At 45.5% G+C, this 18,555-nt stretch overlaps 1 protein-coding gene across 7 annotated transcripts in view; it reads right to left on the reverse strand.

Annotated features, from left to right (window-relative positions):
- The window catches only part of lrp1bb (low density lipoprotein receptor-related protein 1Bb), a 301,330-nt gene extending 292,215 nt beyond the window's left edge, over positions 1 to 9,115 (reverse strand). For all 7 annotated transcript variants that reach the window (XM_030428474.1, XM_030428470.1, XM_030428475.1 and 4 more), the window contains exon 1: positions 8,362 to 9,115. In XM_030428474.1, the coding sequence (XP_030284334.1) occupies positions 8,362 to 8,452 (91 nt within the window). In that variant the 5' untranslated portion in view covers positions 8,453 to 9,115. The remainder of the gene's footprint in view (positions 1 to 8,361) is intronic.
- Positions 9,116 to 18,555: the final 9,440 nt, after the last annotated feature.

The following is an 18,555-nucleotide window of genomic DNA, read 5'->3' on the forward strand; positions in this document are numbered from 1 at the left end:
GCACATGCTCGTACATTAACCGGAGAATCTCCATATTGCCAGTTTAATATTTGGACTCGAGTGTGCCAAGAACTATAACGGCTTTTCTACTTCAAACAACAACGAGCAAACTCTCTGCGTGGGGTGAAGCGCTCCCACTGAAGACGGCTGCCTCTTCACAACCTCGCATGTGGAAAAAAGAAAACGAACACTTTTTAATTGAATAGCATGATTCATCGTGGTAACTTTGACAGCTTATAACGCTAATATAGCTTCTGTGGCTGCGGCTGTGTCATCCTGTCAGTCTGGGAACGCCGATGAAGTAGAGAACAATAGGAAAACACCTCCGCGAAAAACGATTTAGGTCAGCCAACTCCGTGCCAACCACTCAGCTAATCAATCAAAGGGGCTCCGTCCTTCTTGCAAAAGATAGACAACAGATGCCAGGGATTTAAAACAGACTTGCATGAGGTTAACCTATAAAATACTGAAGTTCTCTATATATGAATTTGAACAGCGCTATACACCAATTATTCCCATGTAACACAACCTCTGCAGGAGAGGTCCCTGCTACCTTGCAATTGAATTCAAGTGAATGTTTGAGGCGTGCTCCACAGCGGATACATTACTAACTGGTCAAAAGCTAATAAACACATCACCGGCTACTGCTGAAGTTCCTCTGGGCCCACCTAGACAGATGGAGGAACTAATAAAGAATGGCTAGTTGTTTGATAAAATGTCAGAAAATGGTGAGAGATGTCAATCAGTGTCTCTCAAAGCCCAAGATGATCAAATGTCACGTTTTGTCCACACATTCGAAAAAAATCAGTTTACTGTCATGTAGGAGTAACAGAAATTGGACATTATTCACATTAAAGATGCTTGAATCAGAACATTTGACTTTTTCTTTAATTTCTCAATTCAGACCAATTGATTGATCCTCAAAGGGCTTGGCATTTCATTGAATAGTCGCAGTTCTACTCAAGAGCAACAGCGATCCACAAGGATCAGCTGCTACCACATTGACTTTGACACGTGCTGAGCACACAACGTTATGCAGGAGGCATCTCCTCAGGGTGCTACCTCCATCCACCTTACGGGTCACCCTTTCAAACTGGCAGCCAGACTTTTAGCCCGAGACGGAGACACTTTCCCCCTTTTGAGACCCTTCCAGAAAGGTTTTTTTTCCCCAACTCACGTCTCACTTCTCAGAACCCAGCAGCATACCAACTTTAACCTTTACTATCCAGGCAGTCTGTAGTCATTCTCACTACACCACTGTGCATAGAAGATATACAGGTTCAAATTTCAGCCGATAAAAAATATTGGGAAAAGTATGCTTCTGTAAGCCCACTGGTAAGTTAATACTTTATGCTTCTTTGTCCAGCAACTTCAGCTTCCATTTTCAATTTTCTCTCTTGTAACAACGAAGGGTTTAGGCCCAAAACCACTGGGTTAAGGTTAGGATAAAACAATGTCTTGGCTTAAAGACTTTTGGTAACAACAAACACAGCTGGAGATGTCTCGAGGCCTCGTTAAAAACATCCCATTTTGTCGCCACAAACACAGCTGGAGATGGCTCGGTGTTAAAAGACATCCAGCGGTGTCACACTTACAAATGTTGAAACCCAGACTTGAACCCCGGTCACTATCTTGGCAGCCTGGTCTCTTCTAACTCCACCATTGTTCCCTCCACCATCACATATGAAAGTCAGTTAAAAGAATACGCAATGTGAATGTGATATGACATGATTTTGAGCCATGTTAGCATAGTACGTAGCCTATGATACATACAAAATTGAACTTATCGATGGTTTGCATAAATGTAGCCCGCTAACACTTAATCCTGGTGTCTGGACTGTGTAGCCCACAGGAGGGACACGACCTCACCCCATTCTCAGAAAAATACAATTTGTCCCCCATAATATATCATTGAAAACACAACTATTTAAATCATTTTAATAACATGCAACAAAAGCTCTTGTGCCCCCTAGGCCTTTACAGTGGTGCATGATGAAAGTACAGTATGGTTGTGGATCTGTCCTTGGTTGTAGTCACGGCACGACTTTCGGCGTTGCTCTTGCGAAAATGCATGCCCCGTCTAAAGATGACATCTGATTTTGGCCCGTGACTACGGGGCTACTTCACAAGTTGTCCTGTTGAATTTGTGTTACAGCAGATGGTCCTTCATGTGCATACGCATGGGTTTCTTCTCCTTTTGACAAGGCACATTACATCACCCTTACATTTCATTTTATGACGCCTTCTATCTTATCCATCACCTGCTAATGACCTCATACCCAACTTGACTGGAGCGAGAGAGAGCGGTTTATCCCACCGCTGCCCTTACGAGCCCCATTTTCATTAGCATATTTGGCAATAAAACAGTTATGCTTTCCTCCATTAATAATTTATCCACACTTCTTTATCAAGCAGCCATTTCAGTACACGGCAGAGCCCCGGCTTTTTTGGAATTACACTCCTGCAAGATGGGGCTCCTCCGAACGAAAGGCTTATCGATTCGTCACTCGCATTTTTTGATTATGCTACATTTCAGGAAAATCTAATATGAAACGTCGAGCACACCACATAATTAAGTCATCCCAGGATAGCAACACAAACATATCATGCGGGTCAAACATGTAGCTCCTCCGTCCATCGGTAATCAATTCCACAAGTCAATTTACAGCCAATGGCTTTTGCAAGGCGAGCCAATCCATTACTGATTCAATTGTAACCCATTAAGGCTGTGAGAGGTGGTATTAAAGGTGACACAATCAAAATCCGATGGCTTCATTCAATAACTTTGTTCTCCAGGAGTCAGCTCCGGCCCCGCCATCATACTGTACGGCGTAATGAGACTTGTGTGGGCTGGTGCACTGCTGCCTCTCGCAGCTCGAGGCCATACTTCACCTCTGCCCTGAGATAGATGTAAGAGCTCAATGACAGCAACACTTAGCTGACATCACCGCATAGATGTGTCAGCTGTTTTAATGTCTTTTCATAGCTCGTAAAAGGCTGAATGCAATCCCGCTAAAAAAATGCTGCCTAAGCACTTCGCTCAGACAAACCCTAGAAAAACCAGTAATGATGTTTGAAGTACTTTTGGGGGGAAGAAAACTAAACATTGATGTTCTGTAGAAGTGCTTAATCTGCTAATGCACAAACCGAGGCTGACCTTCTCAACATGTTACCAGCTGACAGGCTGTTCTGACGACTCGTCTGGATCTCCAGCCAAGACAAACTTGTGAAGCAGTAGTCAATAAAAAGCACCTGAAGTGCAGCGCACGGGCGCTTGGATGCCAATAACAACACCGGCCAGCGCCCGCTCCACAAGTTTCCATTCGCCGACTTCCACTTGCACAAGGAGAAACACATCGCTGACTGCTGCATCACCTCCTCCATTCAGACCACCCCGTCCCTTCATCCCCCTCCTCTGCCTCCACTTTATTTACTCGTTCCAAACCGGCTTCGACTGGAAACCACATGTGGTGTTTCTCCCATCATCAGGGTGAAGACAGAATAGCCGGCCACGTTCCGTCCCGAGGATCACTTATTGCTGAGGTGAACACTTTCGAACAGGATGCGGACCGAAAATCGAGCCTCAAAGGAGTCCTCGCAGCAGGCGGTCTCATTTTGTGTTAATGCCTTCCAGAAAAAAGACGCAAAGCAGCTATGAAAACAGAAAACCGGTCCGGCCTTTGAAGGTCAACCTTTAGTCACTGCCCTGCTGTTCTCGTGTAAAAACGGCATACTGATCATATAACTCCAACCGAGTGTTACAGAAAGGCCTCAGGGCTGTCACAAACAGAATGATTTTTTTTTGGTTTTGTGTAGCTAAAGGCGGGTTGATTTACATAATCTCCATTTTGTTGCAATTTATCATGTCCAACTGCAATTTACTAACCAATTTCCTGCTTGCAAGCCATCTATTAAATCAGTAAGGATACAATGGTGACATTAAGTAGAGTGAACATTTATTTAACTCAGCAGCACTAAGGAAGCAGAGTTATAGATAGTCATTGTGCACATGTCAGAGATTATTAATGCCCAAATCCCTGAATTGTTGCACGCTGCCCCGTGCCAAGAGTCTGGGTTTGATTAAAAAGTGATTCAATGGAATTAGGCCAATTTTAACTCTCAAAGTTAAGGAGTGAATATTTGATGCGATCATGACACGCGACAAAGAGCTATGGTGGAAAGAAATTGCCATTGCAGCCGTCAAAATGAGGTGGGAATTAGTCGTGTTTGTAGTTGTAGTGACAGTTTTTCCTTCTCGTGACGCGCCAGAAGTTTACTTTCCACACCCATTTATAATGCATCTTCTGCTAAGAAATGTACAAAATCCAAAGAAAGGCAACACTTACAACATTACGTGCACATACTTCCAAATAGCACATATTTATCTGCCAAAGTTGCACACCGAAGACAATAAATGCTACAGCCTAAAGTTTGTCCCGAGGCTTTCTTCTTCCTCTCCCAGGCGTTTTTACCCCCAAGTAACGGCCTGGCTGTAAGTGGTACTCCAGTAGTGTTGCACTTCCATAAAAAGTTAAGAGGACTCACAAGAGACACATTTTTTAAAAAGGACTCAAAATCGAAGCAGCACGTAGACTTATATCTTGACTTCTAGTCCCCGGTATGGATCTAGTTCAGGTTTCCAAGAGCACCGAATCCGACAGTGTAGGGTATCTGAGAAATGTGTAGACTCAGGCTCCAGCAGAGATGGTGACATCACAAGGCTAATCTCTTTCAGACTTTATAGAGAGACAGCGAAGGCATTACACACCGTCTTTTATGTCTTGTGGATGTGAGAAGCCAACTTAGTCACCAGAATGAAATGTTGGCAGTTTACCTTCCGGCAAACTGTCTGTTCAACATTACATGACAACGATCTGACTTCAGATCGGATTGTAAAAGCCAACTCAGCCTTCCGTGCAATTTATAAAATGATCATTGCATGTTTGTGTTTTATCTTACTTAACAAAATATTGCTTGGTTTCCTACTTTAACAGGGCGCATTTAGATCTATGCTTCTTGGATTAATTATGGACCGGTGAAGTCAAAAGCATCGAAATATCGACACGCGTCGATGCTAAAGATATAAAATGCTTTCAGTACTCTTTTTCTTGCAGTATTGACTCCAGTGCCGGCTGGGTTTATTTCGCTCTCCCCTTCCGACAGCGAGTTGACACATGCACCTCTACAGTGCCTACGGAGTCCCACCTCCTCCACAAATAAATGAACTTAGATGCTGTTGTGCTGAACAAACAGCACGCAAGCCTTCTTATATATATATCAACTTTTTAACCTTCAATGTTGGAGCAAGTTTTCCCTGTGGTATCGGATATCAGTTGTTTTTTCGAGACATTGTGTTGAAGTTAGAAATTCCAGTATCATGACAAGGCTATTATGTACAACGCTATTCTCCGTATTACTCATGTTATTTGACCCTGAACACGCTCAGTTCTGCTTCAGTCCATATGTAGAGGTGCAACTTTTAGTGAATTAATCAGTAAGTTGAATAAAAATAAAAACGATACAGCCAATACTTTGTTAATAGATGGATCGTTCCATTCAATTTCCAAGCAAAAAAGTCAAACATTTGCTGCTTCCAGCTTCTTAAATGTGATAATTTTGCGCCTTCTCATTGTCAGTTATGACATTAAAATGAGGAGTCTTTGGATTTTAGACTATTAGTTGGACAAAAGAAGCAATTTGAAGAGGTCACTCTGGATTCTAGAGCTTTTTTCAAATGCATTTGACATTTTTATAGACTAAACCAGATATGAACTCACTGTTTAAAAAAAAACAATCTGATTAGTAAAATAACTGCTATGTGCAGCCCTACTCATGAGTAGTTCTGTCAGCTGATCCCTATATGTACCTTACCACACTGTCCTTACCAGCTGGTGACTGTTTTTTTTGCCACGTTTAACAAGAAAGAAACCTTTTGACTGATTTCATGCTAATAACCGGTCAACAAACTGCACACAGGCACCGACCGACTCCTCCACCGTCCGCACTCTGTGCAGGCCACTTGCACACATGCACACACTAACGAACACGGCCAATCGCATGCACGCCCGCGATACCATCTCACTATCTCATCTAATTAGCTCCTAAAGGAAGCCTCCCCTGCATTAGTGCGTGGACCTATCTGTGTCGTCCTCCATACTATCATCTTTTTTAAACGGGGTATACATTTCAAACAACCTTGAGCTGTTTGTGCGGGACGATGCTTATCTGCGGTGAGGTCACCGGCCGAGATCAAGAGTGTTTGGGATTCTTCTTTTATTTTTAAATTCTAACAAGCAGGCAGCGTCCTGTGTCTGAAAAAAAAAAACACTCAGGCCACGTCGTTCTGTCACATCAGCGAGTGTGCCGCCGGCCAGGTCGGCCCCCCCTGCTCAATGTTAGATGGACACAAATGATAAGGAAGTGGAACAACAGTGGAGGCACTTGAATGAATGAGCCCTGGAAAGGCTTCAAATTCACGTAGAGAGAAAACCACGGGCTCACTACTTGGCATTCGACGCAACAACGCCACCACAAAGCAAATTCATTTCTGACTAATTAGGCTAACAACCAGCTTTGGTGTTGGAAGAAATAAGAAATACTATTATCATTACCGTCCATTAAGACACAGCTACAAGAGCTTTTTCATTTATTCTTGATGTGGGTGCGGAGGAGAAGGATGGAGTCTGCTTGCGGACGAAGACGCAGGTCCCAACACAGGATCTATGTGTGTGTGTGTGTGTGTGTGTGTGTGTGTGTGTGTCTCTGAATGTGTCTCAGCTCAACTGTATGGTTGGAGCAGCCCAGGCGAGGCGATCCAAAAGGCGCGTAGTTCTTCACTTTGATTCATGCCACACCGACAGAGCTCACTGCTGCTGCAATGCTGACGAACACAAAAACAAAACTCCAACAGCTCCTTTTTTCCCAAAAAAATTTCAGGTGGGTAGTGTTCTCGTCTTTCACCCCTCGCTTGGAGCGTCCTCGGGGTGGGGAGTGGGGGTTGTGGGGGGGTTGTTCAGGAGCCAAATTCATCTTTTCATTTCATGCACACAGAGAGGTAAACACTGTTCTCTCTTGCCTACTGTGATCGCAGAGGAAAGTCTAAGTCGGTGCTTCTCCACGCGGCGTTGGGGGGCAATTTGGTGAAATTTGGGACGGTCTCGCGGCGAGCCAAGACTCGAACCTGATTGCTATGCAGGAGAATGAAGAAGTGATGGAAAATGTGACCTCGAGGGCAGCAATAAACACCCTTTTCCTTTTCTTATTTTGGTTTTGAAAGAAAACTTTGCACATTTCCAATGCCCATTATTCAGAATGCATCTAGCTCTGAATAATTTAAAGGCAGGACAAAAAACAAAAAAAAGTTGAGCTCTAACTAACTTACTAAGCTAAACATTCTGATTTTCAGCGTGGTAGTACTGACATTTTCCTGCAGTGAGGATCTTAAAACTCAATGAGAAGCCCTCCAGTGAATGCAGTTGCTGAAGACACAGGACACGCAGGCTGAAAGACGTTCCAGCCTGATGGAGAGGTGAGTCTAGCCTCATCCAAAAGGGGGACCACCGCTGATCGGGAGGACAGCGCTCAGCGTGGACGCAGACATGCTGTAATTTCGTGACAGACGTCTGTCACAATCAGACAGGCAACAGTCAAAATGCTGCTCGACACGAGTTCCCCCAACACACACACACACACACACATCACTGTGGATTGCACACTACGGTTGACCGTGCAGGACTAGTCCTATCAATCGCGTCTCCATCTCCATCTCCATCCGACCTGCCTCATCACCTCTCCCCGGCTGAGGCACCAGGCTCCAGCTCGGGGGTAGAGAGACAGCACACACTTCGGCACGGGGATGTGTTCACCTGCTGCACTGTCGGATAGCGCTGCAAAGGAATTAAAAAATAAGAGCTCCGCTAAATGCGCAAGGGGGCAAGTTCAACGTGTTGGTATAAAGGTGGCACCATCGTATGTGTGCGTGTGTGTGTGTGTGTGTGTGAGAGAGAGAGAGACCAAGCCGGGACGCGGCACAATGCAACATTTTTTCAACAAGAGAGAAAAAAAAAAGATGCAGACTTCCAAGCGTGGCACTCCAACACACTGGAGGGGCGAAATGAATGAATGACGAGCATTTTTTTTACATGATCAACTCTCCATCGTTCAGGAACTGAAAGCAAAAAAAAAAAAAAAAAAGCAAAAGGTGATTTTTTTTTTTTTTTAGGAGATCCAGCATCTGCACAACATTTGGCACTCCGGTGACCAGCACCAGACTGCACTACGACGGCCTGTCGTGCCAAGTTTCACGCGGACTGCGCATCTCTCCCCCCCTCAGACATCGGCCCCGGGGGTTTCTCTCCTTACCTTTCTCCTCGTCCGACACTCTCGAGGGCTCGGCGCACGGAAATAATCCCGACAGTAGGGCTAGGAAGGCGAGCAGAAACAACTCGGACATGTTTCCGGAGAGCGGGCTTGCAGAGAGCCGCGGTGCTTCTCCCGGTCCTGCTCCTGGTCCGGGTCCACTCTTCCCCCCTCCACCACCGCTGCTACCACCACCACCCCGGTTGCCGAGCGCCGTTATTCGGTGAACCAGTGCGCAGAACAGTGCAGCGCTCCCCCTCCGCTCCGCGACACATGCACACCGCTCCGCTCCGTGCAGCAAACAGACGCACCGGAGAGACCGCAGGAGAGACGAGAGTCAGAGGGACGGAGGGGAGAGGAAAGGCGGGGTAGGGGAGTGTAGGAGGATAAAGAATGAGTACGTTTCCTGGCTTCTTCTTTTTTTCTTTTTTTTTTCTCTCAATGATTAAATGCCGTCAAGGTGGCGCAGCTCGCCTGAAATTCATCATGTTGGTTGGCTGCGCGGTCGGCGGAGTGAGGTGTCAGAGGGGGTCCTCTAACAAAAAAAACAAAAAAAAACAGAAAAAAAAGAAAGGGAGGAAAAAGTCAGAGGAGGTAGGATGAGGTGTGAGTAATGTCAGCTCTCTCTCCCCCTCTCACCAGCAGAGTTCAGTAGTCTGTGTACTCCTACAGAAGCCTATATCCCACAGAATGAGCCTGTAATGTATCACCTCATAGAAGAGATCACTGTGCAGCCATCACTGCTGAGCTGTTGGACTTGTTAACAGTCACAGCCAAGGACAACCCCCCCCCCCCCCCCAAAAAAAAAAAAACTGTCAACTAACTGGACCACACAGAGAGTAACTGCAGTCTGGAACAGCATTGATCTGAAACCCTCCTCCGGCTACATGAGTGAAATTCAAGACAGTTCTCCTTAATATTGTCCTGTGAGTCATTTCTGTGCTGTTCTTGTGTTTTATTTCGCACCGGCAGTTCACGAGGGGCCCAGATTTGTCCCCCTACACAGGGCGAGGTGGACTTGCCGGACCCTTTCGAGTAAAGCTCCCATCACGCTGCTCTCTGAGAAAAGAGCAATAAAGAAACAAGATAATGGAAAAAAAACTAAACAAAATAAAACATGCAGCCTGTTCTAATCTATCGTAAAGTTCCGATGGCTCACCGGAGTCTCAAAGGAGCAATGATCCCAACAGTCAAACAATATTATTATATAATATAAGCAACATTACATAGAAATTGGCATTTTGTGTGATTAAGCGCCCCTTCCACCACCACGGTTTGGTAATGTCGGTGCTAAATACAACTATTACAACAAAAGTGTTATATGTTGAAGACTTGTCTCTCGAAGTGGACATGTATGTGATGCGTGATGCAGAAACAAGCGATAGAAACACACCGTTAACCCTTGTTACAACACACTGCGCCACCGAAATGACTTTGAAGCTGGTTATTTTTAAGGTTAACAAGTTACATAACGCTGCTTGATTGTGCAAATTCAAGTGTCCTCACCGGAGTCCCAGAGGAACAAAGATTACATGTGAAGAAAGAGCTCCTCTATTTCAGGGCCGTTGAACTCAAAACTTTTTTTTTTCCTTTTCTTCAGCAACAAACATCCGCGAGCTACTTTAAAAAGACGTGGTCCTGCCTAGAATGTGCGTTTCCTTGCAATACCTCATCACATTAAAAGGTCTGCTGGAGAGTTTTTGACCGCAATTGCTATTGGGGTCACCAAAGTGTCTATTATGCCAGCAGGAACATTGACTTCTGTGCACTGCACACCATTCCTTACATTTCTCTAATTTCACCTGTGTGATTCACTTCTCGGGGGTCTTTTGTGAAATTTCCAAGGCCATGAAATGAAAATCTCCTTCACCGTCACAATGTTGTTTTGTTGAAGGGTTAAGATGTAGCTGCATACTTGAGATTCCTCTGGATGTATATAGTCAGCGTGGTACTGACAATGCTAGGCTCTGCTGGCACACTGTGGCCAGCATATGAGGAAGAGGTAGCTTCATCTTTAAGGAGGTCCAGTTTGTAAGAAAATTTTTCTTTGAGCCTCATTTCCAGCTTGCAAATACTGGATGCATCTGTTTGCAACAGGACTTCAAGCTACAAAATGTAAGTACCCGGAGAGAGGTAGTTGATTGTCGAGGCTCAGCCCTGTGTCATCGAATACTGACCTGAGATGCCAACCCTACCCGAATATCTTTGGATGAACTTCTTTAAATGGCGCTCTAGATGATTGCTGATGCTTTGAGTTTCCCAAGCCCCCAACTACCAACGCTTTGGGATTTTAGGTCGAGTTGGCCATCGTCCAAAAGCGTCAATATCTGACAATTCGGACAAACCCAAAGCATCAGCATTTGGCAAGTTGGGAATGAGTGTTTATCAAAGTCTACAGTCGTGTTATACGGGAGGTAATAGCATGGCACAGATGTGGCGCAAGAAAGTGGGAGCAAAAAAGAAGTCTTACGCAAAGGTGGTACTGTCTTTATTAGAGGAGTTTGTCAATTTATTTGCTCCTTTGTATGTTTCTGTATACTTCAGTAGTTTGCAGATAGTCAGCCTGAAGTCAGGGAAGGCAATTCTGGCGCAAGATAGTTGAATGTTGAGTCCCATTCCCAGGTTGTCACATAACTTTGGGTTGGTTTTCGGCCAGAAATTCTTACCGAATGCACTGATAGCCTATTTGACGACCTGGGAATGTGACTCAACTATCTTTTTACAGATTCGCCTTCTTTACCTTTGGAGGTCCAATTTTTAAGAAGGTAGATTTTTGAATTTCATTCCAAACTCATCAAATACTGACGTTTTGGGTTCACCAACTCATCAAAGACTGACGTCCTTGGATTGTAGGTCAGGTTGGGTTCTTACAACTTGGGCCTTTAATAGAAAAAAAACACCAGCTGGCCTAACAATCTCACCTCAAGATCCATTTAGTGGCAAGTCTGGAGGTTTTTATCATATGACAGGATCAACTGAAGGAGTTAGCGTAAGTATAGGAGCTCTGGATGTCTAGTAAAGAGACCTTGAGGCTAGGTTCTTTTGTTAACTGCTGTTTTTAACAATGAATCTTAACGTTAAAGGGTTGGGACCTTTGAATGAGACTCAGCCACCAACAAAAGTAGCCCTGACTGAGCTGCCAACCAATAAGTGGCCGCATTGGTTTCAATCAGCTAACCTTTACCAGAATCTCTCACCCCACTATTGACACTTTTGTGATAAAAAAGTAATTTTGACCTTCTGCAATTCTGAGAACTAAATAAAACCTCCCCTCCCCACGAAGGTCATAGTGTTATAATAGAAATTTCCAGAGAAGCAATTAGACAGGGGCCTTGAGATGAGACTGTTTAGCTTGTTCATTAGAGCTTAAGGGAGTGTCGTCGTTCACCATGACAGCTCTCCGGTGTGGTTTTCATATCTATCTGATGCCAGCTTTTATTTCATCAGAAATAAGACCTGCATGGCCCATCAGTCGGTGATGTTTTCAACCTCAGTGTTTACACCATCAATCAACTGTAGCAAAGACAAGAAGAAAAAAACATTTTTGTGCTCTCTCTCCTGGACTGGTCAAGTAGCATCTCAGCAGTAAAAGGTAAGTAAATCACAGAGTGCAGGCTTGTGAAGACTACCCACACAAAAGACTGCCCATGGCTCGGGGCCACAGGATACTACAGTTCAACAAAAATCCTTCTACAGGCAGTTTCTTCATTAATTTACTATATGTTATGCAGTGGTTTTAGCCAGAGAAATAGAGCGTTTGCAAATAATAGATCTAGCACTAATAGGTGAGGATGGATGCTAATGAAGTTACAACAAACAGTCTCTGTTAATAACTATCCCTTGACCTAATGGCAAGAAGAAACTAAGAGCTCCGTCGCTGATGAACCGAGCTGTTAGTGCTGCTCGCATATGAGCAGCCGTGTCCTGTCACGGCGTTATAAATTCATTAAGCGAAACACTGTTTAAGGTGACAAAGAAATGTATCTTAGATGAGATTGCGGCATTGCTGAACTTTCATGCGGAACGATCTGTCATGTTTTATTATTGAGTTGTCGCAAAGAATGAGGAAGTCCAATTCTTCTAGGACACATCGACATCGAGCCTCTGCTGTTTCTCGTTGCTAGGATTGCACTGTTTCTCTGCTTGTGAGACGGGAAAAAAAAACAAAAAGAAAAACAGATGAATAATTTCATGAGGCTTTCATATTTTTTTTTTTTTTCCTTGAATGCTGAGAGCTGACTGCATTTTTTTCTCCCCCCCCCCTCGCAATCATAGTGGCTACACTTTGATTGAACCGCCTCAGCTTTTTCTGACCGTTTTAAGTGCTCTACTTATGTTCTGAATGATTCACATGTGCTAGCACTAGGGCCATGTCAGTGTTAATATTTTGCACTCATCTGCCTCTTCTTTTCACCTTGCGCCCTAATTAGCGCCAGTCATCCACGTACACACGATCCCATCAGCTTAGATTTAATGCCCTTTTGGTCAGTTTGAGTGTTGCCGTGCACAAAGAGGGGCGCGCGCCTGTCAACAAGAGGAATGCTCGGCCGGCTTCGGTGCACATGTGTCAGTGAGAGATTCAAGAGCCAGTGGCAGCTCCACTACGGAATGGCAATGGTAGGGCAGCCTAATAGCCACTCATGCATTGTGTATCACTCACTTGTGTACAGGTCCTGACATGCAGGACTGGATGGGGCCTGTCACGAGTTACAGACTGAAACGCAGCTATACACGCACCCCACGGGACCTCAGTGTCAAACATCCGTTTGAGGTGACGCTCGGTGGGTCGTTTGCTAGCACCTACCCTTGAAGCCCTTCTCGCTGACTGATGTGAGTGATGGTGGCTTAGATACCACGCAAGCTCCCGCGCTGTATTGACTTTTTTTTGCACGACTCCTGCTTTGGATGGCGATGCTGTGGTCCAAAATTAGCAGCAGCCATTGACCCTGCTTGACCCTGTCATAGTTGCGAGCTCATTATCAGGCTAATAACTCCGCCGCTGTGTTTTTTTTTTTTTTCTTCCCCTTCAGCTTATAGGCTCAGCATTCTTCCTAGCTGGGTTACCACAACACATCCCCTCAGAAGTCGAAAGCAATTTTATAAAACGAGGAATGAGCAGGGATCGGCCGGCAAATCTCGTCCGACGTGCGTTTTGTTGCTTTTGACAGTTATTAGTCAGAAAGGCAGGAAATGCACTGAGCGGCGGTCGGTTCCGTCTCGGAGTCGTGAAGTGATGAGGATCCACGGGTGTTCCCGTGGGTCCCGGTGCTTGTTAATCAAGCAGTCGTATGACAAGCCATTTGCTGCGTGAGTCACTGCACTCTCATCATGCCGAAAATGACTTGCAATTTTTGAAGGGGTGAACGCAAACTGCACCTCTGTTGCATTGTGTCGGGGTAATGTGAGGGCGAAGCTGTGCCGTGTGTGTGTGTTTCAGCGGGATATGCAGCCATCAAATTGATTTAGGTGTTTTCACCCACATCAGTTGGCCATAACTGAGACAATTATGCCAAAATTGATGTTTTTTGGCTTGATATGAGTCATTTGTCTTGGCACAGAAGTCATCAACAGCCAGTGTCAGCGTAAACATACATATGTTACCGCGTGAGTTAATTGTTCCTCGATGCAATTTCATGCGCATCTCAGAGGAGATGAGCATCCTACATTTAATTCCCTCAAAGACAGAGCAGCTCCGATGCCATTTCCTGTGCTCGTAATAAGCTCTTCGGTCTGATGTGCGTTTTGTTCCTTTTGACAGTTATTGGTTGGAAAATGCACTGAATGGAGGTTAGTCCTGTCTTGGCTTTCTTCTGCCCGGGCCAAGGCAAGTGATGAGGATCCACGGGTGTTCCCCAGGGCCCCAGTGCTTGTTAATCAAGCGGTCGTATGACAAGCCATTTGCTGCATAAATCACCGCACTCTCATCATGCCGAAAATGACGTGCGATTTGGGAAAAGGTGAAAGCAAACTGCACCTCTGTTGCCGTGTTTCAGGGTAATGTGAGGGCAGAGCTGTCTCCTGCCTGTGTGTGTGTGTTTCAGCGCGATATACAGCCATCAAATTGATTTAAGAGCTTTCACTCACGCCAGTTGGCCGTAACTGAAACAACAGTGCCTATATGGATGTTTTTTTTTCTCAGCTAGATGACTTGTCACAGAAGTCGTCAACAGCCACCGTCAATGTCAACAAACACATGTCATTGTATGAGTTGATTGTTCCTCCATGCACTTTCACGCACATCTCAGAGGAGACGAGCGTCATGCATTTAATTCGCACAAATACGGCGCAGCTCGGATGCCATTTCCTGTGCTTGTAATAAGCTGTTTGAGCAGCAATTTCAACAAGCAATTTCAAGTTAATTGCCTTTGTGTGGAAACTGGAGAAAAAAAGAAGCTTCTACAATCTGTATTTATCTATTTGCGAGGGAGACACCCCGATTCTGTAAGTGAAGAGCGGCGTGGCACCGAGACGACTCTGAAAATACTGTATCTCATTTTTGCCTTCTTTTGTTGTTACTCGTTGTCTAAATTTTTTTTTTTTTTTTAAATTACGCCGAGACACTTTATCAATCTCGAGGGAGAGCAAACAAGCACACAATGAGCTCATGCACACATTCAAAGACACACTCTCTGTGGCGGGCGATGCACTGACTTACTACTGCCATCTAGGGACACATAGGATTTTAAGTGCTGCTCCATGTGTACATCACAGTCACATCGGGGGCACTGCATACTCTTTATTACTGTGGAACTATTAAATTACAAAGCAAGAAGGACACATAAAAAAGTGCACCGTGTGTTCTTGTGTTCAAAAGACACAGAAGGAGAGCCATCGTTCGCTATTAGACGGAAAAAGGCGCGAAAAAAAAAAATTAAAAAATAGCCGTCCGTCCATATGGGTGTGCGACAGTTCAAGTCTTTGTCCTTTGCAATATTTTGTGTTTCGTTCCCCAGTGGACGCCGGAACTGAAGGAGCCACAACGCAGACAGAGTAGCTCGCCATCTCTCTCCTCTCACAGCTGGAACGCCGCTCCCACTGAATAATGAACTCAATCTCGACTCTGCCTCAGGGGGGGACCTTGGAGCCGCCCTCAGCTTAGTGCGAGGCTTTGTTGCCCGTATGCACGTGCTCGCCGGGGCGCGTGCACGCACGCACACATCCCCGCGACGCTGTCACTCCTTCCTGCCACAAGTAGTTGTGGGAGAAATGTGCCGCTGATTGGCAGTGGAGTAGAAAGAGATAGAGCAGCAGAGCCGGGAGACAACGAAGGATCATGATGGTTTCGGCGTGGAGGAGGTGGATGTGTAGGCAGCGAGGGAGCGCGGCGGGGAGGTTGGTGTGTGTGCGTGTGTGTGCTGGAGGGGTTCAATTGCAGTTTCCCAGTAGTTCGACCCCCACGTACCTTTGGGGGGGGGTTCCAAGGAAAGTTGAAGGAGGGGGGAAGGAATCGGAAAAGAAGGGGCGGCAGGCTGCACGGCGGCGGTCACGTGAGGAATGAGATGAAAGAGACAGCCGCTGGATACCGAGCTAATGAATGGCCACACTTCCCATCCGTGATTGAGATTTAAGAGGTGTGGGTGGCTGGAGCCGAAGGGGGTAAGCAGCAGTGGTGAGTCAGCTGACCTTTCAGGAAGCCCTTCACCTCGGCAGCCTCCACGAGGAGCCCATTAACCGCAGAAATATGACAGCTTTCGATTAGATCCGCCGTAATTACCCGAGACACTAATGAAATTTGTGGGCCGCCGTGTGGAGAAACTCCACGACGTAAAGAAAAAAAGCAATGTCAGAGCGAGAACCCTTTGGATGTGCGGAGTGTGTTTCCGCGGCTTCGACAGTTCCGTTTACTGTCCTGTGCCTTTTTTTTTTTTTCTCTTGGTGGGCAGCCATCCTGCGTCTCTTAACTCATAGTGACAGATCCACTTCATGGTGCTTCTTTTCACAAGCCGTGGCAGCAGGCCAACACACGCGCAAGGGCACACACACAGGCACACACACACACACACCCACATCTCCTCAGCAACATCTAAATAGGTAATTATCTGACTTGTAAGAGAGGGGAGGTGGCAGCCAGTACTCTCCACGTGATCAGCCTAAAACTAAAGCCTCTACTCAGCAAAGGAATATTAATTGCCTTTTTCCGAGTCGACAGGCGGCGAGGGGGAGAGAGGGAGAGAGAGAGACTTGCCTATCAACAAGCAGCGGCGACCAACTTCCCAGCAAGGTTACTGAATGGCGTAATTGTTGTCGTCTCCTTGTTGGAGGGAACGGCGCGCCAATAATGTCGGCGGTTATGTCTGCCTCACTATTGCTTTTCGTGGCCGTCGGTACCTGTAAGGACATGGGGTGGGGGGGCGGGGGGGATATTTGTTCAGCAACTGAATGGAAAGCGAGGGAGAGAAAGACAGAGAGGGGTTGCGGGTTTTCAGGGGGCGATAGGAGAGGAAATAATCCATTCTACTGCAGGTTTTTATCATGCCGGTGTGAAGGGTCAGAATTCGGTTTCCCTCTGATCAGCGGAGGAAATCAAATACAGCAGTGATCTGGAAACGTCCTCCCACAGAGCTCCCAGGTACCAGCATCAGAACAGCCTCGCAGTGTCGAATATTAGCAACGCGCCGCAGGACCAGATTTGTGCTTTTTTTTTTTTTTCTTCACTTGCCTGGGCTCATTGATATGCACCGTGGTTCCACCCTGATAATTGCCTGCTGAGCTCCAGATCAATTCTGTAATTTGCTATCAAAACTCAATGATGTCATGTGTGTGCAAGCCTTATCAGACTTAAAAGAAAAAAAAAAGAGAGAGAGAGAAATGCTACAATAGACAGGGACGAGGGAGAAGGTGAAAAGCAAAAGGGTGCTGCCTTTTTTTTCAGTGAGCGTGTTAACTTATCACGTACTGTGGCTGTGCAGTTTGGGGTTGTCATTGTTATACACACAGTGAAGCCACAATGGCTCCGGTAACAGAAATAATGTGTGGGCAGAGCTGAAGCCTGACAGGTTCCAACATACTGTAATATCAGAAGCAGGCTGCTCTAGGTCATGCATAGTCTCATGCCTGGTGCAAGTTTGGTTATTTTTGAATGTAGTTCATTTAGACGGGAGTCACAGACATTATTGTGACAGGCAAAAATACAGTATAGTAATTAATGGTATAAAGGTTTCGTTAATTATAGTCATGTGCAGTGTTGTGGGTAATGCGTTACAAAGTAATCAGTAACTTCGTAAATTTTTTTTAAAAAGTAATCCGTTATTTTAAGAATTTCTCCGGATAAGGAAAGGAAAGGAAAATCCCGACCGCAGCCTGCTTTTTGTCAGACAGTACTGTGCCACCTGCGGATGTGTCAGCGGAGGCGCAGCGCTGTGATGCGTCTGTGCCCTGCTGCTGACCTACGTTACCTGTGTGTGTGTGTGTTTGTGTGTGTGAGAGTGTTTTCGAACCCCTGGCAAGATGGCAGAGAGGGCAGCTTTTGCATCGTGGAAGTACGCACATTATTTTCAATTCGCCAGCGAAAAGGACAAGAACAACATAACGGTAAAATGCACACTATATGCGTTGGTGAAAAGCTTCTGTCGACCGCAAAAAATTCCACTTCAAATAAAAAAAAAAACATCTTGTATCCAAGCACCACTCTATCACCCTGGTAGCAAAGCATGCTGAGGAGGAGGACGCTTCAATGCAACAGCGTCTGAGTTTTAGAGTTAATTTGATTGGATGACTGACGTTATTCATCATTGTCACGACTTCTCGGTGCATTTAAAGGAGGCTGTGTGTGTGTGTCAGTTAAGTTGCAGCATGTGTGAGGCACCGCAAACGGCTTTTAATTTTTGGTAACGCATGAGTACTCTAACGCGTTACTTTTATTCATAGGTAACGCGTAACTGATTACTTTTAATTGATGGTAACGTTCTAACCTACTTAACTGCTTTCCAAAGTAACTATACCCAACACTGGTCGTGTGTGACCCATGGACGTACCCGTTCTTGGAGTTGCTCCGTTTTTGATGTATACGGCTTGTTTACAGGTCTTGTGGAGTACGACTGCATGTGTGAAAATAAGTAGAAGAAAAGCCTTCTGCGGCTCTGGAGGAAGCTGCATGTAATCGGACAAATTACCTCCAGTGAAGTCACTCAGTGGCTAAGTTGCACCAGGATGGAAAAGAGTGTGTGTAATAAAAGAGGCGATATCTCTGCTTCTGCC

This window comes from Sparus aurata, chromosome 9 (genome assembly GCF_900880675.1).
Source record: "Sparus aurata chromosome 9, fSpaAur1.1, whole genome shotgun sequence".
Classification (NCBI taxonomy): Eukaryota; Metazoa; Chordata; class Actinopteri; order Spariformes; family Sparidae; genus Sparus; species Sparus aurata.